This window comes from Marmota flaviventris, chromosome 12, assembly GCF_047511675.1.
Source record: "Marmota flaviventris isolate mMarFla1 chromosome 12, mMarFla1.hap1, whole genome shotgun sequence".
Lineage (NCBI taxonomy): Eukaryota > Metazoa > Chordata > Mammalia > Rodentia > Sciuridae > Marmota > Marmota flaviventris.
Window position 1 is genome coordinate 84,237,065 of NC_092509.1, and position 21,756 is coordinate 84,258,820.

Genomic DNA, 21,756 nt, shown 5'->3' on the forward strand with positions numbered 1-21,756 from the left:
TAGTATACTATCAATTTGTTGTACATTTTGTTATGACTTTGATCTTTATGCCTTCAGAAGACCCTGTGGGACCTGGGTTTTCCAGAGCCATGTTTTAGACTGGATTCCTCTCAGCATAGATAACTTCATTTGTTTCCCAAAATGCTGCACAAATATAATTTTCTTTGTCTTCATGATGTAAAGAAATGTTCAAAATGCTCCACCATTTACTTTCTTGCTAACATTTCAGTGAATGACTTTACCTCTTTCTATCAGAAATCACTCAACTTCCTGTCAAAATATGTACAAGTTTACAGCATTTGAAAATATACATCTTTCTTGAATTTCCAAGTTTCTAAGCAAAGGGACTGTTCCTTTTCCTTTATTTTCAATTTTTTTCACTAATGATACAAGAGGGAACCTCTTTAAACTGCCTCTGGAATTTTTTGTCAGGATATTAATCACCTTTGATAGATTTTTTTTTCTTTCTAAATGACTAAATGCTTCTACCCAGAATAAGTCAACTCTCCAAGAATCTTCAGTTTCTTTCAGTAGGAAGTAATACTTTGACACAATAATCAAAATTTAGAGATGCTCATTTTTACTGGATTTGTCATTGTTTCCAATTTTCCTCAGTGGAGAGATTTAAAATTAGATTTTTTTGAGTGTGTGATGCTGAGTATTGAACCCAGGTTCTTGGGCATGCAAGGCAAGCACTCTACCAACTAAGCTATATTCCCATCCCCCTAAAATTCGATAGATAAGATTGATTGATTGATGTAAAATAGGTGTTCACACAGATATTACAATTAAATTCGGGGCTGCATGTGCAGTAAATGGGTTCATACATATATCTCTTTGTATCTTCCCAGCATATCTTTGGGATGTATTAAAAAAAGTGAGATTACCAAATTAAAGATTAAATGTATATATAATTTTGCTTCTTGCCAAAATTTTCTTCCTTGGGTATGTACCATCTTGCATTTCTACCAACAAAAATATGAGAGTTTCTGTTTGCTTAAAACCTTGTCAACAAAATATGAGGCTTTAGATGTTCTATCAATCTAATAGATAAAGAAAAGCATTGATATCTCAGTGTACCTTCTTATGATTGTGAAGTTGAATAGCTTTTCATGTGCTTAGGAACCATTTTCCATGAACTATTTATTTTCCTACCCAACTTTTATGGACATATTCTTTAGTATTTCTAGAGAGTACTTGCATATTAGGTATAATAATATTGTTTTATGTAAGTATAAAACATACATGTATGTGTGTGTATATATATATATATATATATATATATATATATATATATATATGGTAGAACTATATCTTTCAAACTTAGTCTTTCTTTTCTTCATTTAGTCTTTTTCAATATTATCAACATAATTGTCTATCATTTCCATTAGTACTTTATTGATTTTGAGTAACAGAGAATTTTCCTCTTTTCCAATTTAAAGAGGAAATGTCCCATTTCTTTCAGTAATTATTTGGTTCGCATTTTTTATAAGTAAATATCTGAGTGTTTCAAATTTATCTTGATATATAGATAAGAAAGTTAACACATTTTAATTTTTAACATTCTTGTCCATATTTAGTTATACACCATTTATTAAAACATTCTCCTCCAATGATTTTACCTCCTGCTTTTATCATATCCTGAATTTATACACAAATTGGGCTTATTTCTAAACTTCTCTTATGTCTATCTGCCTAGTCAGACAAAAGTGCTCACTGTTTTAAATGGCTTTATAGTATATTTTAATATCTGGTTCAGCAATAGGTATCTGCACTCTTCTTTTCAGTATTTCCTTAGTTTTTTTTTTGAATGTTTATTCTTCTAAATAAATTTTATAATTAACTCTTTCCCTCTACGTAAAAAGCAAATATGATTCTTGTCCTTTACTTTTGACTGTGTCTTCCTGACTTCTTCAAAAATGAACTCTAGTAGCTAATCCTACTCTTCACAATCCTCATTCTTTTTGCTTTTTCCTATTTTCACTTGTAAGCAAGCAAGAGTTTTTTCTCTTCTTAACAGAACCATGTGCATACAAATCTCTTTGTGCATGTACACATGCATGTTTGTGTACACAACATCCCCAGTGTTCACGTTTTCTCTTATTTTCTTTATTTTATCAAATGAAACACTCTTCTTGTCTTTACAGCATCACCTCACATTGACTCTTCATGCATTTCTTCTCTCCCCTTTTCAGAGAACTTTACAAAACGTAAATGATACTTACTTTTCTTGGCCAATCTATGGGACCATCTTTTCCTGGATCCTCTTTCTTGGTCTTCAACATTGTGAACAATGTACTTGCATGGGAATCACCTACAAAAATTTCAAACATATACAACAATGCTGCTCTGGAAGAGACATATTAGAAATTTAATTTTTATATTGTGTAAAAATATTTTTATCTCAAAGAGCAAATAAATTATGAAACAAATTTGAAAATTACTTAAAATTTTTAAAAATGACCAATTTGCTGATATTTTCTGTCAAACAGTTGGTATTAATTTCAAAATACAAGTTGTTACTAATGTCATGAGGCATTCAAAATTGTCATAGCTGCAGAATCAAATATTGCCAGGTTATCTTTGCATTACCACAGGTTTTTTAAAAGTGCAAAATTACAACTTACACCAAATGCTATCTTGGACTTTCACTTACAGAAGTGCCATTTTATATGGCCTGATAATTTCATGATTGATTTCAGGGTTGAAAATTTGAGAAATGCTAGACTTTTTTAAATAAAGATATAACCAAGCTATAAAAGAGTCTCAACATTATCAAGTTCTTAAATTATGTTTCAGTACATTTTGAAATTTTGATGCTTGAAATTTTGATGCTATAAATTATTGCTTTATAGCAATGAAGGAACTGATGGTCATTGAGGTAAAAATAGATGAATTCCCATAAAGGACATGAAAGGAAAATTTAAGACCCAGGACAACATTTTGATAACTGTAATGCTTATAAAATGCTATATATGAATTCTTAACTGTGAAAGAGTGGAGGCACACTATTGTTTACCATTTGAGAGATAAAAACAGAACTTAGAGACATGAAATGCCCTACCCAAGGTGATTAAACAGAAGGAACTGAAACCCTGATTATTCTGTTTATTTATTACCACCATTAAAATTTTTAATGTTTTCTCATGCAGGATCTCCCTCAGCAGGTAGGATTGACATTACTAAAAATAATAGAAATGCTCATGCATGTATTATCTAAGGTAAACAAACCTATCCTTAATATTTTGATTAGATTACAAGTAGACAATATTCTACTAATAATTCCATAATACAAAATTTCTGAAAACCAAGATTTTATATAAATTTGGCACTAAAACTTCTTCAGATAAAGAAACTGACCCAAACTGCTTGGAATTGTATCTCATATCTCATATATATATATGATAAACACACACACACACACACATACACACTATTTATTGTGATTATCATGTTCTACTGAACAAGTATAAATTTTCTGCTTCAGACTTTGCTGAGATGATACATAATACATATTACATATCTAGTACATATTCAGATATGTTTTAAATCTGAACTGCTTGTGCCCAAAAGACTTTGAGGAATCCTGTGATATGGAAAAATAGCAAAAATGCCAGTCTTCAAATTCTACTTGCTTCTTATTGATTTTTTAAAATATTTTTTTAGTTGTCAATGGACCTTTATTTTTTTATTTACTTATATGTGGTGCTGAGGATCTAACCCACTACCTCACACATTCCAGGCAAGTGCGCTACCATTGAGCCACAGCCTCAGCCCCTTCTTATTGATTTTTAAATGAATTCTTTTCAGAATAGTTTTGAAAACCATTCACCTCAGTGTTCATGGAACTGTCAGCTTGCTCTGTGCTCTTGGACAAGGTACTATTTTTCTTTAAGAACCATCAAATGAGGATAAATGGAATCTTCCCTAGGCTTGTGATATGATAGTTTTAATTGCCAAGGAGTAAAATTTATGTGATAAGATTTTTTTAGCCAATGTACTTGTTATAGTTTAAAATTGGACTGCTCCCCCAAAGCTCATGTGTTCAAGTCTTGGTCCCCACTACATCAGTGTCCAGAGGTAGGGTTTGGGGAAAGTGGTTAGATCATGAGTGCTCTGACCTCATTACCAGATTAATCTTTGATAGCTGAATGGACCACTGGAAGGTGGAAAAACCTGTAGCAGATGGGGCATGGGTGATGGAAGGAGGTCAATGGGGGTGTTCCTTTAGTACTATGTCTTTGCCCTGGACCCTTCCCCACTCTCTAATTTGATCTCTTTGCTTCCTGCCTCCCATGATCTGAGCAGTTTTTCTCTGCCATACCCTTCTACATGATGTATGCCTCATATTAAGCCCAAAGCAATGGAGTCACCTGACTATGGGTGGAAAACTCTGAAACTGTGAGGCAAAATAAATCTTTCTTCCTTGAAATTGTTCTCATCAGGTATTTTGATCATAGTGATGAAAAGCTGACTATAACAATACTATACTGCATTTGTGAATAATTGTTTTCGTTCTGTTAAAAACTAGCATTTTCTTAAACAATATATTTAGGATGGCTCTCACATTCACTAAAATTACTTTTTAAAATCATTAACAGATTCATAATGGTAGCTTACAGAATGGCAGACATTTTTAATGTATTGATTGGCAAGTACATCTTCAACATGACTACCATTACATATGCTAGTCAATTTTACCTCAAATCTTTAAAAGTTTATACTATTTCTAAAAGAAGAAATACTGAAGGAAACTAAGAGAAAAAAAATTTGAACAACAAAGAGGTAAATAATAGTATTTAGACGTTATATCCACCAGAAAGTCTTATTTTTTGTAAATTTATAATTTGCTTAAAGAAGTTAATAGATACACTGAAAATTTTCTGTAGCCAGCATGATGACTTAGTTTTAGTCATTGTCTAAAATTGGAAATTAAATAAGCAAACTTACCAAGAAAGAATTGCTATTTCTACCCCAAAGTATGATAGGTATAATACTAAGGCTTGTGATAGTAAAACCATCACCTGTTTTCATACTTTTCTAATTCACTGATGATATTAAGATTAAAATTCCTCAAAATTGAATTAATAACTGGAGTATGTTTGTCTAGTAAAAAATTCTTCACAGATTAGAAAAAATTATTTAATTAGAATAAATTATATAGAGTGAAGGCATCACAGCTATGTATTTCTTCTAGAATATTTTGCAATATTTCATAGCAAGAAGAAATAATATAAATTCCTGACATAACTCTGATGACTGTATCAACAGTTTATTATTCCATGACAAATTGACTCTAGGGTTTTATTGCTTTTTTTTTTTTTTTTGAGAAATATCATTTACTTTTTATCCAAGTGAATGAGTATATAATATTATGTAGATTCCCAGAAAATGATTTTGAGTTTTTCTGTATTTCCAGAAACCATTCTCACAAGGTTGAACTTAGAAAAAAAGCTTTTATATGATAATATTGTTCTGTCTATAGAATATTAATTGAACAAAACAAACTAAGTTTTTATTCTTAAAGAAGTGCTATAGGTTTCAAAAAGGGTAATTGCTAAATTGATGATTTATGGTAAATAAAATATGTAGGCAATGAATTTTCCATATCTCTATATATATTAAAATCATACTCTTGCTTCATGGAGTTGTATCATAATCTTCCTAGAACATTAATTTTACGGTAATACCAATACTTTTATTTACCATCATCATTAACTTCATTGCACTTAATTACACCTATATTTTATCTTTACAACTGGAAATTCAAGTGTTGTGTTTTGGTATATGTGTAAGAAAAACGTGACCAACTTGAGTAAAATATTTTTGTAACTGAGAAAAAATGTTAACTGGTTGAGTGGACTTTTTACTATTAACATTTTATTATTGGTTGAATAAATAAGCAGTCAACAAGAAAGTAAAGAATGAGCTATCTAAATGTACTAAAACAAAAAAAAGGCAAATTTCTAGTTCTGACAGTTATTTATGCTCTCAACTTAAATAATTAGAAAAAATATCAATCATGTGCAATCATTGGAGAAAAGGAAGCTTTAACTTCCTTTGTTCTCCAAAGGAAGTGAATCAAATGAGGTAACCCATTCACAGGCTGGTAGTCCAGGAAGTCGACCCAAAATAAGAAAATAGAACCATTAACAAGCAGAAAAATCAATCACATGAAACACATACAGAAAACATGAGTATTAATGTAGTTATTACAATATATTCTGTATGTGGAGAAATTGAAGCTCCTAAAGGTGCATAATTCATTATTGGAAATAAAAATCTTCATGGGATTAACCTCATAATGGCTACTACAGAAGATAATATAAAAATGCAAAAGCCATTATGATAGACTAACCAAAATGCATTGATGAGAGTGATGGGGGAAAAATAATGAAAAGTACAGTGTTAATTACCAGTAGGATGAAATCAAGTTATCTTACATACATGCAGTTTTCATCCCAATAGGAGAGAGGAGAATGAATATTTGAAGAAATAATAATGGTCACTTTTTTGAATTTGATAACTTATATGCAAGAATAAAATTTATATTCAAGTAATATAACATTAAAAATAATTCCAAGACATGATATACAAAATTGCTATAAATAAATGATAAAATATCTCAAAAGGAGTCAGAGGATTAAAAAAACACACTCTTTAAAAAAAAAAAAAAAAAAAGAAGAAATCTGTCAACAGACATCCTGTTAAAAATTTGGCAAATCCAAAAACCATAGAGAGACATCTTTGGAGTACTACCTAGTGTACCTAAAACAATATGGTCTACCCGGACATATGTATTTATTATCACTCTCTAAAATGAAGGTGAATAAAGACAATTTCAGCAAATGCTAAGAGATTTCACTAATAGCGTATCTTTACTCTGAACAATGTTAAAGGACATTGCTAAGACAGGATGTAAACAATGTTAGGTGGAAGTTTGGATTTATACCCACAAAATTATAAATGTGGATAAATATGAAAGATTTCACATGGTGTGGTATCTCCCATCTTAAAACTTTATCTCGCTCCATTCTTCCCTCCCTCCCCCTGTTGGTCTTCATATCTTTTTCATTTCTATATAGCTTCCCTCTTCCTTCCTATTTATTACTCCATAATAACCATCATCTCTCACCTATGTTTCTGTTTCAAAAAAGCCTAATATTTCTGAATCTAAACTTGGTCCCTTCCAAAGTTCATTTCCCACAGAGCAAAAATATATATTTAATAGAAAACTGGATCATGCTGCCAACCCCACTACCATACCTGACAAATTTTAAATGCTTTCTCATTATACTTAGAATACAATTCAAACTCCCATCCAAGATCCACAAGCCCTTCAGGGATCTCGACCCACCCCCCTAACCCCTGTTGCCTTTTCAACATCATTTGCAGTTAATCATTTGCAGTTAATCCCTTTGTTCACTTGCGCCCATGCCCTAGTGCCTGCTTCTCCTCTTAAACTGCACTATCTCAGGTGTCCCAGTTCCCATTCTACTTGGTTTGGAACACTCCACTACCTTTGCCTGACAACACCTTTATGTTCCAACAAATTTATAATTTTACTTATAATTTATAGCTTTATTTTGCTTGCTATAATAATATTAGGTAATCTTTTCATAATATCTGATATCAACTAGGCATTATGCCTAAGAACTATATATTAATTTAAAATTGTATTATTTACTTATAATTTATTTCTACAACAAACTATGTGATAACACTACTATTGTTCCTGTTTTCCAGGTGAGGAAACTAAACCCATTGAGAATAAGTGAAATTAAGTGAATTCCCTAAAATCTCATAATTTGTCATAGATAGAGCCAGAATTTTAATGTAGACAATCTGGTTTAGGAGGCTTTTGTCTTAAATGGACCTCTTAATCTGATATTTTATTATCCAAAATATTTCTTTGATTAAGATTACATAATGGACATGTTTTTTCAGAAGTTATATTTGTTTACTAGGGTCATCATAACAAATACCACAAACTAGGGGGCCTAAATTAGAAGTTTGTTTTCTCACAATTATGGAGGCTGGAAGTCCATGATCAAGGCACCAAAAAGACTGGTACATTGTGAGGCCTCTCATAGCTGACAGGAAACATTTAAACTTTATTCTTCTTTTTCAAAAATCCTGAAAATATTTCAAATGAAAATTTCAAACAAAATATAGTAAAAATTTAAATTTACAATTTGTGAATTAGTATGCATAAATTAATTTTTAAGAACTATAGGAGTATGATTTTATTTCCTTTATTTAAGATCCACTTATACAAACTAAGAATATTTTCTACTTGAAAATTTTAACTGAATAAGTATATGCTAATTAATTTAGAAATTAACTTAGAAAAAATAAGTTTCTCTGTAATACTCTGTACTCTTTGACTTTTTAACCCTATAGAATTTCTTATAAAGTTTTCGATATTCTATATTTTCAATTTATCATAATAACAATTTATCATAATAACAGTTTTATTTAAATAATTATCTCATATTAATTAGATAATTATCTCAAGATTGAAGCGATACTTTCACTGGCAGAAATTTAAACTATATAATGCTGTTTGTTAATTTGCCAAGATCAGAGTTTATCGGAACACAGTGAATATTTAGCAATAGATTCTCTTAGTAGATATTTTTTCTTTAAAAATAGAATTTTGATTTTGGAGTTTATGAAACCAAACCTACCAAAGGAAATTTATTTCGGTCAATAAGTATGGTTTTATACTTTTGGTTCAGACCTCATTTGTGATCATTATGTGTTTTTGCTATAGTCAGTGATAATTATTATGATGGGGTCTTAACAATCCAGCAAACTTGTATCATTTTCTCATACAGAATTTAGAAATTTAAAATAAAAACCACAGAGAATGAATCATAGAGGCAGAAATACCAGATTTACAACTGATAATAACTATTGTTGAATGTGACTTTTATGTGTAACTCCAATATAATTTTTTTTTGAACCTCAGTATTTCTTAAATATAAAGTCACAAAGAGAAAAAGACAACTGCAGGCCTTCCAACAAAGCATTTGTGAATATCGTCTGAAAAGTTATCTGTTAAAATATTTTCCTTGTGTCATAGTTCAGTAATTCCACTGCTTAGACAAGAAACTGTGTCATTTGTAGCCAAATGAAAAGGAGATTTTCTGGTAGTCCTAGTATGTTTCGGTGGATTATATGATTTAGTCTCCATAGTGCATTGTCAATTTCAGTTTCTTTGAAAAGCAGTCGTGGAAATTCACATGAGAGGAAAATTTCTCAAGAAAAAAAGACTTGAATCAAAATTGCTTTTCATACCAATTATAAACAAATAGATAAGTGAGTGAATTGAAGAACAGTAGAGTAGAGTAAAGGAAATAGAGGGAGTGAGGGAGAGAGGAGTGGAGTCACCATGAATGAAATGGTTATAAATTAAACTTCATGAATGTATGATTTTGTCAAAATGAATCCAACTATGATGTATGATTCTAATGTGCTAGTCAAAGCAAAAACCTGTTTTGCATAAGGAGAAATCATTCTGATTATGTTCTCTTTGTGCATTATTCATTATGCTGGAATGGACCATATTTCGAGAAAACATCAGTTTATACTAGTTGGATTCCAGGTTCCAGCTAGTTTAGTGAGCTATCTATTCACACGTGTAATTGCTAGATTTAGCAAATAAAAATACTGAATTCCCAGTGGAATCTGAATTTCAGATAAACAACAAATAATTGTAGAATGTCACATATAGTCTTTGGGACATATTTATATTAAAACCAACTATAAGTTGTTTACCTATAATTCATATTTCACTGGGAATTATCCATTTTGCCTATAACCCTAACGTTATTATAAGATTCAAGTTTTTGTATCTAACCCATAGACTTTCAACCAAATTATATTCTTTTATTTGAATATTAACTTGATGAGCCTATGACTATAATAGTTACATTGGTAAACTTATGGTTAGTTTTTCTTTGTAAGAATTTTTATTTGTAAACATTAAAAATAAGTATTCTTGCATATCTATTTGAAATACCACAAGTGAAAATGTTGTCTTTCATGTTAGTGTGATAGTTTTCTAGTCACATGAACACAGTGGCCAATTTTATTTTATAAAAATAACATATCTTCTAGGATAGCTATTATTTTTTAATCAAGGTCAGTCATGCTGGTCTTATAAGATCTCTACTATAATACAGTTATTTAAGTATTGATGTCTCTTCATTAGTATGAAATTTATTTTTAGAATTTTGATCAAACTGTAAAACTTAATAGTTCCTTCAGGAAGCGTGCTTACTTGCAACAGAAAAAACGCAAAAATATTCTATGGCCATGGAGCAGGATTTGTTAAGAGTATCCTCACAGGATATACAGATTACCCATGGGATGAATTATGTTTATTAACTTTAATTTGGGCACTCTATAAAGAAAAGAAGTTTCTTTAACTCACAGTTTTGGAGGCAGAATATCCAAGATTGGATGGTCCTGTTGATTGAGCCATGGTAATGGTCCCCTTGGCTACATCACCTCATGGCAGGAGTATATATGAAATGGAGAAATCCCAAGGTGAAACAGGAAGGCAGAATGCCAGGAGCTGCCAGTCTTACTCTTTTATAACAACTTGCTCTTATTAGAACTAGCTCAGAGAATTGTCCCAGTCCCTTCTGAGGACAGTGCCTCCAATGACCAACCCCTAGATCAACCTTTTAAGTTCTACCACTCCCATGTCTCCATAGTGAGGACCAACCTTCCAACACATGAACCTTTGGGACACACAATTCAGGCTACATCTAAGCTATTGCACCTGCATAGTGCTAACCTCCCCCTTAAGGATGTTTTCAGAGTGAATTAACAAAATTAAAATTGTACATTCTTTATTTTAATATTTAGTGATTTAGATGAAAAACAAGTGATTCAATGGTACACTTACTTTTGTTAAATATGGTTAAATTTAATTTCATAGGATGCTTTGCATTTTCCAAAAAAAAAACCAGGATGGCTTATTTAAATATATTAGGTTATAAAATCGAACATATTCTGGGACTTTTAAGGTTTTTAGACACATTTCTATCATGCTTTCTAAATGTTATATAATTAGATATTTTTTCAAAGAATTTACGATATGAATGCTTTTTCTGGAATAACTGTCTTTAAACAAAATTATTTTTAATAATTTATAAGGCATAATAAATAATCAACTAGCCCAGCCATTTCTTTAGTAGAAATGTTTTTTTCAGTGTAATAACTCCAACTATGTTTGCTCGGAAGAGAATTAGGTACTTTTTTCTTTCATCTATTGGGACAACAAATGGATACCTGTCAGATATTTCCAATGACAATAATTTGAAAATAGTCAAACTTATATACCCAGTCATACTGTGGTGACATTTGTAGCAAGTTCTCATTGACAAGTGCATGGTTTGAACAAAGGATGATCTGCAATAATTCCTGTCATTTTCTGTAAATAATATAACAAACTTGGCATTTATTTATCTTCTAGATGAAATGAATGATCATCAAAGTACCCTCTCCTACATCCTGATTAACCCATCTCCAGATACCAGGCTTGAACTCAATGATGTTGTGTAAGTTGATCTCATATCTTATAATGGACATGCATTTTTAGAAAACTACTAATTTCTGTATAAATTTTATATGTTACCACTATAGCCCCTTATTTTTCTGTGATACAAATGCTTATAAAGTCTATTTCTGATTAAAAATGTGCATGTGATGTGCAATACTATAAAACTTATAGGGTTATTTAAAAGAAAGGACATGAAAGGTGGAACAAAGAAGGAAATAGTGGCATGAATTCTATATTTATTTGAGGAAATAAAACTTGTGGTATAATAAGAAAACAACTCAAAGGAAAACCTGAAATATTCCACACTACTTAATTCTAAATACCATAGAGTTCCTGAGAGCTAAAGTAAAATAGGTCAAAACACATGAAGAGAAGGGAGGAGGGACATGATCAAAGCTCAATGCATGCATATATAAAATTGCCAAAGTGAAATCCACTGATTTGTGTAATTAATGTGCACTAAAATTATAATACTGACATTCTAAAAATTAGAAAAAGGTCCATTAGGAAATTCGATTCATTGAAAAATATAGATTTTACATAGACTACAGTAATAATATTATCTTAAAGATGTGATATGGTGATAATTAAGACATTTTCTTTGACTTCAAATTTCATATAGTTAATTAATAAAAGTATATTTAAGGAGGAAAACATTAGTGAGAGACTTCACTTTGTTGATAAGTTTATTTGTATCTACATATATATAAGTATGATTTTTTTCTCTTTATTTTATTTATGTTCTGCTCTTGATTATTTATTTCCTTCCACTAATTTTGAGTGAGGTTTAGTCTTGCTTTTCTCCTTCCCTGAGTTGTACCATTGGATTATTTGAAATCCTTTTTGTAATGTAGGTGTGTATTTTTAAAAGCTTCTTTCTATGGGGCTGAGGATGTGGCTCAAGCAGTAGCGCGCTCCCCTGGCATGCGCGGGGCGCTGGGTTTGATCCTCAGCACCACATAAAAATAAAATAAAGATGTTGTGTCCACCGAAAACTAAAAAATAAATATTAAAAAAATTCTCTCTCTCCCTCTCTCTCTCTCTCTCTCTCTTTAAAAAAAAAACTTCCTTCTTAGTACTGTTTTTACTGTATTACATAGATTTTGCTATGTTGTGTTTTCATTTTCAATTTCTTCTAATACTTTTTTTAAATTTCCTTTTGATTTCTTCACTGACATTTGTCATTTCAGAGAACATTATTTAATTCCCTTGTATCTGTAAAATTTCCAAAGAACCTCTTGTTACTGACTTCTAGCCTCTTTTACTATGGTCAGAAAAAACATGTTATGATTTCAGTTTTTGGTATTTCTTGAGACTTGTTTTGTGGCCCAGCAGTGGTCTGTGCCAGATAGTATGCTACATATGGATGAAAAGAATGTCAATTCTGCAACTGCTGGATGGAATGTTTTGTGATATGTCATTAGGTCAATTTAATCTATAGTGTGTAGTTTAACTCCAATGTCTCTTTATGGATTTTTTGTCTGGATGATCTATCCAATGATGAAAGTGGGATGTTGAAATCTACTGTCCTGGATCCATTTTTCCTTTTAAAATAAAAGGATGTTTCATTTAGCATTTAAGAATGTTTGTTTTAAATAACTGGACACTCTCACATCACATGTATATATATTTATAATTGTTATTTCTTTGTTTTATCGATCACTTTACTGTCACATAGTGACCTTCTTTATCTCTACATGTAGTTTTTGACTTAAAGTCTATTTTATATGAAATAACTGTCATTTCTCCTTGCTTCCCATTTTGGTTTGCTTGGCTTATCTTTTTCTGTCCCTTCACTCTCAGTCTGTGTGTGCCTTTACTGATGAAAGAGTTTCTTGTAGGCATTTTACCATTGGATCATTTTTCATTTGTTTGTTTTTTTAAATCCATCCCTCCAGTTTAAGCCTTTTATTTGCAGAATATATTTTGTTTATATACAAGCTCATTATTGATAAGTAAAGCCACAGTCTTCTCCTTTGGTTAATTTCTGTAGTTGTTTAGCATGTCCTGTGTTCGTTTCTTCCTGTCTTATTGTTCATCTTTGTAATTTGATGGTTTTCTGTATTGATAAGGTTTTATTCTCTTCTCTTTTGTATATATTGACTGTGCTAGTAATTTTTGTGAACTTGCACATTTGCAGAATTGTGATTATCATTGTTTTACTTCTACTAGAAGACTCCCTTAGGTATTTCTTGTATAGCTGATCTGGTGGTGATGAATTCTATCAGTTTTTGCAAGTCTTGGAAAGTCTTTATTTTTCCTTCATTTCTGAAATATAACTTTGCCATGTATAGCATTCTAGGTCTGGCTGGGGTTTGTTTGTTTGTTTGTTTGATTTTGTTTGTGTTTTTGTTTTTGTTTTTCCTTTTTCCTTTAAGACTTTGAATATACCCCATTCTCTCCTGGCCCTTGAGGATTCTGCTGAGAAGTCTGCTTTTAGACCAATGCGGATTCCCTTATGTATGACTTGATGCTTTTATCTTGATTTTTTTAGAAATCACTCTTGGTATTGAACTTTTCTTATTTGCTTATTCATTTATTTGTAGGGCATCATAGTTAAAATAATTGGGGTCATTTTGACATATTCATATATGAATATATAGTTTTCTCCATTTTCTTTCAACCAAAGTACTTCCTCTTTTCCACCCTTCCTCAGATACTCTTCATCTACTCAATTAGTCTGTCTTCTATCTTACTTTTTAGTTGATGCATTATAATTACACATTAAATTTGAATGAATTTTGAAATATTCATACATACACATAGTATAATTTGCTCAAATTCTTTCCTTTTTCTTCTCTTTTTCCTTTTTTCCTCCCTTCCCCTTGGAAATTATGGCATTTGTTGGTTAATAAATGGAATTGGAGAACATTATGCTAAGTGAAATAAGCCAGACTTAGAAAATCAAGGAAGAAAGAAATACAAAGAGAGAATGTCTTGCAATTTTGACGGTTTGCCTGTAATATGCCTCAGAGAACCTGTTATTTAGTCTAATCTATTAGGAGTCCTTTTAGTTCTATGAATGTGGATGCCGATATCTTTTACAAGATTTAAAAGATTTCAGCAATTATTTCTTTGAATAGATTTTCTCTGCCTTTTTCCTTTTCTTATTCTGGAATGCCAATAATGCAAATGTTGGTCACTTACTAGTGTCCTATAAGTCTTGTAGACTTTCTTCATTCTTTTATTTCATTTATTGATTTCTTTAGCTCCAAGATTTCTGTTTGGTTCTTTTTTATGAACTCTGACTTTGCTGACTTTTTCACTTAGATCATGAATTACATTCCCAATTTTATTGACTGTTCTGTCTGTATTCTCTCCTATTGTATTGAGTTTTCTTAAAGTCATTGTTTTAAATTATTTGCCAGGTAATTAGTCAACTTGTTCTTCTTTGGAGTCTGTTGCTAGAGTCCTTATGTGCCTTTGGAGTTGTCACATTATGTTCTCCTTTTCATGCTCCTTGTGTCTGTACACTGGTAATTGTGTAACTGAAGGGTCAGTTGCCTCTACTAATTTTATAATATGGTTTTCTCAGTTACGAATTTTCTGTGATGACCTAGGGTCTAGAGAGGCTATGTTTGTTTTGGTTCCACATAGGTGCCTTACGGTCTTGTCTGTGCAGCTTCCATAGTCATGATCAATGCTGGTGATGCCCGGGAGTGTCTCAGCGGCCTAGGCCATAGAGGTCATGGTTTGCATTGCCAGCAGGGATGCAACCCTCTTGGATGTGGTTGGTTAGTTAGTGGCTCTTAATAATTTGCTCTTGACTGCACCTGTAGGGTACCTATTATGTTCCATAGGTTATGTCAGGATCCAGTGGATCCAGTCTGGCACGCTCACGCTGGTAAGATGGACCTGGACCATCTGTATAGACAGAGCATCCATCTGTTTCTGAGGGCTGTGTGGAAATGGGGCTGCCTCTGTGGAAATAGGTGTTGTGGAGCAGTGATCCTGGTAGCAGAGCAAGGTTACCTATCATCTTTTTAAAGCCATGCAGGAGCCAGCCTACACAGACAGGAATGACTAGGTTGTCCTTAAATATCCCAGAGCTACATAGGTGACTTAGCAAGATCTATCCTCAGCCTGCTTGGGATAGGCAGTCCAGCTGTTTTCTGGGGTTGAAGATATGTGGATGGGGCTATCCACATGCTTCCAAAGGCCTTTATGGACTAAATCATTCAGGACAGGTTACTTGGCTGTTTCCTGGGGTTCTGGATACAATTCTGGTCCTCAGTCATCTAATTTTCTCAAGAGAGGCTTCCTGCTACTTCTAGTAGCTTCAGGAGAATAGGTAAAATTGCCCTTTTGCTTCCTAGGGCACCTGTAGTTTGAGCAGTTCAGGGTATCCTGCCAGCAGTTGTTAGGTGTAGCTGCCCATCTGATCCCAGAGCCTCTGTTGGCCAACCTGTTTAGGGTTGGTTCAGCTGCTTCCCCAGGCTAACTGTGGGTGATCTGGCCTCCCATCTGTTTCCCAGGCTGGAGGTGTATGGTGGGGAGGCCCATCTGCTTCCCCAAACCTCATCAGGCTGAGCCACTCAGGGAAGGCTGCCCAGCTGCTTGCTGGGGACTGTGGGAGGGTAGGCAGGGGAATTCAGCTGGTTTGCAGGCCTTAGATATCTGGCTACCTCACAGGAACATGGGTGGGTAGGATCTCAAGATGGTGTTCTGCAGGAGCCTGGACAGGGAAGGGCACAGTGTGTTCTGTGCTCTTTGTTGATGATAATACACTGGTATAATAACCCACAGCTCCCCAAGCTGGGTTCAAGACCTTCAAGGACTGTGGGGATGGATCTCCAGCAGTAAATGCTTAGGGTGTCTATGGTGTGAATGAGACTACTGGGGTTCTTCTGCCTAAGTAGGACCTCCACATGAAGTTTTTTGGTTCAGGCTTGATATTGGGAGATGTACAGGAGATGCTGTTTACTCAGTTCCCTTCTTTATAAAGTTTCCATGTCTCTTCAATGACATCTCTGCAACTTCCCACTGAACTTTGGTCTTCTGTTTTAAACACTCCAGAGAAATAGCCCCTTGATTTGGTTCTTTATTTTGGAGGGAAAAGTGCCAGACACCTCTCCTCATCCATCTTGCTGATGTCACCCCTCAGGTATGCTAATTGTAAAAAAGAAATTCTGCAGAAAGCAATGGAACTGATTGGCAGGGTGGATTATGGTTGAAATGGGCCTGAAAGTAGGGAAAGCAGTTCAGAAGCAGGCCTGAGGGAGATAACCTGTCACAGTATCAAGACAATGGGTTGTAAAGGTAAGTTCCTATGTAAATATATGTATGGAGGCAAAGAATGATACTTCATTACTGATGTGGGAATTGAGGAAGAAGGAGTCTACCAATTTCTCAAACTGGAAAGAGGGATTGTTGACTGGAGGAAAAAGATAATGAACTGGATCTAGATATATTTCTAAGTGCTAAGCAGAAATGTCTAGAAAGCATATAGATATATAATACTGCAGCTTTGAAGATCAGTTAGTTCTATATTGGAAGTTTTTTTTTTTTTAGTTTTAGAGATTAAGGAATCTAAATGGGAATGACTTTTTCCAAAGAAGTGTATAAATGAAAAAGAATAGAAAACTGAATGTTAGCTTATAGAGTAGTGTTTGGTTTTAGGGAGGGTGAAATAAATAAATAAATTATTTTAAAAATATTCTTTTCTTTAAACACATAAATATAAGCAATATCTATGAATTCTTCAGGCTACCCCATTAGTATGAACCTTCTTATACTTCTTTCCAAATAATACAATTGTATTCATTATATAGTTTTCATTTAATTATGCTTACTTTACTTGTATTTCAAAATAGGTTAAGTATCTTAACCCTAACAAAATTATTTTCCATGATTATTTTTTGAAAGAATTATCAAAAATATATTGTTTTCCTTTGAAGTCTATGGACATATTCCCATATCATATATGTATGTATTTGACTAAATTATTTCTGAAATCTTTCAGCTTATAAATAAATCATATATGGTATAATGTATACAGGTAAAATGCATATATGTTTGGAACTTTTTCTCCCCTGGATGCTTTTATTTTTCTGTTAGTTTTAATCTAAAATCCCAACTTGACTTCTATACAAACCATTATTACATCATTGCAATAATCTATGTGTGTGGCACTGAAATATATTTTAGTAGAATTTGAGTGATGACAAATTATCATAAAAAAATTCTATCATAAGTAGCATATAAAAATACAGCATAAAGTTGTGTTGTAGTTCAATGGTAGAGTGCTTGCCTAGCACATATGAGGCACTGGGTTTGATCTCAATACCACATAAAGATAAATAAATACAATAAAGTTATTGTATCCATTTACAACTAAAAATATTTAAAAATACAGCTTAAGAAATTTGCTTTATTACACTTATAGTAGTGATAACAATAGGGAAAGAAACTTTTGTCACAACATCAATGAATTTAATGGATAATGGATTATATATGTGCCTTTTATGTTATTCTAAAAATTTACCTTCAAAAGTTCATTCCAATTGAACTGGCAGCATTAATTTGATTAAAAAATCACTAGATGATATGGCATTAAAGGGCGTAATGTGCACTATTAATTTTCTTTATTGATCTATAATGCTATTGATATTTTAAGTAATTATAAAATAGTGTACAAAGACAGCAAAATCCAGTAAACAGATTCAAAGACACTACTCTCAACTTTTGATTGAAGAAAATAGACTGCAGTGCTTTTAATACTCTCTCATTTAAATTAAGGGCTACATTTTATAAATATTTTCCCTTTAATCCTTAAGAGAAAATTATGATTTTCATTGAGTTCTCACTTTTTAATTGATTGCTCCATTCATATTTTCTACTTCCTCGTAAAATCATTATAGGAACATAAAATATTGCTTTCATTTTTACCTGGAAAAAACTGTCTTGGAATCTTGCATTACATTTGCTATCCTCTTCCTTCCTAACCATCAGTGGCTTCCCACTACCTTTGGAACAACAACCAAAAAAAATTGTTTTTCCCTGAAGCTGAAGATCCTTCATTAGCTATTTCTTACCTTTCTTTCTGACTCTGCCTACCACTGTTTCTTGGTCTCACCAGTCATGTGAAGTCAAACACATTTTCTAAGCATATTAGGAACAGCCCTTCCTCTGTTCCCCTAGTTGTCCAGCTCAGGAATGGCCTCCCCACTCCTCTCTTCTCACACCTGCAGTGACAAGTTCAACTCAAATCTCTTAAGAGAAAGTAGTTCCCAACTCTCTCTGCTCTTCTTTGTGGCTGTTTGAAATTTCCTGTCTTCTTTATATATGCTTCAGAAGCTATACTCTAGTCTCCTGCAGGGCAGGAGTGAGATTTTGAGACTGAAACTACTTTGTATTGCCAGATGCTAGCACTGGTCCTACAGGTGCCCAAGAGGTGGGTGCTGTTGACAGAGATCATTTCACAGTGTGAAGTAAAACATCCATCTTAAAACAAATCCTACCATTAATGAAAAGTTTGAGTTTGGCAGATGAACTTTTTTTTTCTATTTGTTTGTAGAATGAATTAAAAATTATTTTTATGCATTTTTATTCTCATTATAACATCATTTAATTTTAGATGAACACTAAACTAATTTTAAATGAATACTCAAGTATTATCATGCATAATATGCACTGCAATACTTATTAAATCATTAATTTTATATAATTATATTTTTAAATTAGAAAGGTCATAGGAATTACTTAATCAAACTTCTCATTTTATGAATAAAATAAATAAAATTGAGAATTTAAGTAATGAAAGAATGATGTCTAGGATGCCCACCTCCTTGATAGAAAAATGACCAATGGAAGAGATAGTGAGTCAATAGAAAACTAAAATAAATATAAAAATGAATAAGATGATGACAATGCTGAAATGGATCACAATTGAAAAGTAGTGATATAATTCATGACTCATTATGATTCATCAGTATTCATTATCATTATCTTATCATGTATAGAAAGAATAATATAAACCTTGCAAAATTTTATAGATTAACTCAATAGTTAGTCTTTCCACCAATTGGTCTTTTCATTAGTTTTATTTAAAGAAAACAGTTTAGATAACCTGAAATCAGATCTCATTACAAAGTAGAAATCCACTGTGTCAGTGTCAAATAATGTTGCCTTTATTTACTATTGCAAAGTGATTTCCTGTTTTCTCTTTCATCAGATATTTAATCCGACCAGATCCTCTGGCTTACCTTCCAAATAGTGAACCCAGTCGGAAAAACAGCATCTGCAATGCCACTAATCAAGACTCAAGGGAGGAAACTCAACTTTGATAAAAGGAAAATAAGAGACTACTTTTTCCTATAAGGATCTTGCTTGAAACAGCAAAAGTGTTGCAGAAATTAAAAGAAACTATACTGAAATATATTTAACTCTTTCCTACTAAAGCAAAAATCTATTCTCTTAGAAGTATAGATCATTTTGAAACTCTATGTATTATTTATTGGTACTTCCCCTATTACTACTTAAAAGACAACAGTGGAATGAATCTGAAAACCAAAAGTAAAACAAAAAAAAATTAAATCTGATATTCAACTCTTTGACAATAACTTGAACTATATGAAGCCACCTTAACAAAAATTAAGGTTTTATGAAGTAATGAAAAATTTTAGTATTTGGTATGTCCCAAAGGACATTGAAGATTGTTACTCCTCTTAAAAATAAATGTGTCAGCATATTCTTTAAGCTTGCTGTTTTATAAAACTGAGCTCATCATAAATGTCTAGTCTTCTCTGCCTAGAGATTACCCAACAAACTTGTGTGGCTGATTTTTGTGTAAGAATCAGAGTTTGCTTTAGCATACAAATCTTAAAGTCATTTTAACCCTTTCTGTCTGCCTTTTCATATGATATATTAGTTTAGAATTTGAGATGTTCATAGCATGTTTAATTACACAGAAGAAATTAAAACATAAAAAGAAATATGAAGTACTGAATATTTTGGTGACCTTATAACCAGCACACACTTTATGCTAAGAAAAGTGTATTAAAAAGTAAATATTATTCTCCTAAAAGAATGCCTAGCATAGAGAAAACACTTAATAAACAGTTGTTGATTTTAATTTTATTCCAAAAATTGAAACAGTAACTGGATTTCTGAAATATGCAGAAATGATTTTCATTAGACTCTTGAACTTTAACATTTTTCATATATCTATGTAGTTAATTTCACCAGAAAAATAATTTAAAATTGAAGGAAAAATATTTGTACTTTTTATGGACTACAGAAATATGTCAAAATCTTAAACATCCTCCATATGTCTTTGGCATTAAAATAATTGCCCTCAAAATAGGATGTTAAAATTTTTTTGTTTCAATTTTGGGAAAATGACCAATGTAGAGGACAATGAGTAAACAGAAACTAAAATAAATCATAAAAATGGATAAGACAAAGATGCTGTTATGGAATTTTGGAAATCATCCATATTATTGTATTTGAACTTGGTGAGGAATGAGCATTAAAGAATAGGTAATCCTTGCCCTTTAAATTTAACATGAATTTTTCAGAATTTGACAGTTATAAATTTAAATATAAATTGGCCCTTGGAGACACTAATGCTTTTGTCTGGATTGTTTTCCTTCCCTATATAAATAGACCAAAAAGTACAAGAGAAAGCACAGATAGTTTGCCTGGTGGTAGAAGGGTGTTAAAGTGTTACTGTGGGATAGACTTTGCTAAATTTTTTAATATATTTTTCTTCTAATTGCCTATTTTTTAAAATTCCTTAATTTGACATTGAGTTTCCATTCATGAAATAATACTAGGACCTCAAGAATAGTACGGGACATTTCTGTCCTTTTTACAAAATAATAAAGCAGATCAACTGAAAGGAAAATAGAAATTTATTTTTTAAAAATATAAAGAAATCCTAATATTTCCCTAATAATTACATAGGAAAAAATGAAAGATATACAATATGAAATCAAAGAATATTGTCATTGCACATTTGGACTTGGGGAGTGAAATGAGTTTTTTTTTTAATTTTTAAATATAATTTGCAATACCCATATTTTAGAATGGCAAGAACACCAACAATTTCTCTCCAGAGAGAAGCTCTCTTTATTCTTCTCTAATTGGTTAGAGAAGTAGAATTATGACAAGTTATTTAAAATTGGGAGCATGCCTTAAAACTTACTGATTGTATGCATATATGTGTGTGTATGTTA

At 32.0% G+C, this 21,756-nt stretch overlaps 1 protein-coding gene across 3 annotated transcripts in view; it reads left to right on the forward strand.

The window, feature by feature from the left end:
• Positions 1-19,863, forward strand: part of Kcnt2 (potassium sodium-activated channel subfamily T member 2) — a 360,854-nt gene extending 340,991 nt beyond the window's left edge. For all 3 annotated transcript variants that reach the window (XM_027948819.2, XM_027948820.2, XM_027948821.2), the window contains 2 exons: positions 11,492-11,576; positions 19,752-19,863. In XM_027948819.2, coding sequence (XP_027804620.1) covers positions 11,492-11,576; positions 19,752-19,863 — 197 coding nt within the window. The remainder of the gene's footprint in view (positions 1-11,491; positions 11,577-19,751) is intronic.
• The last annotated feature ends 1,893 nt before the right edge of the window (positions 19,864-21,756 follow it).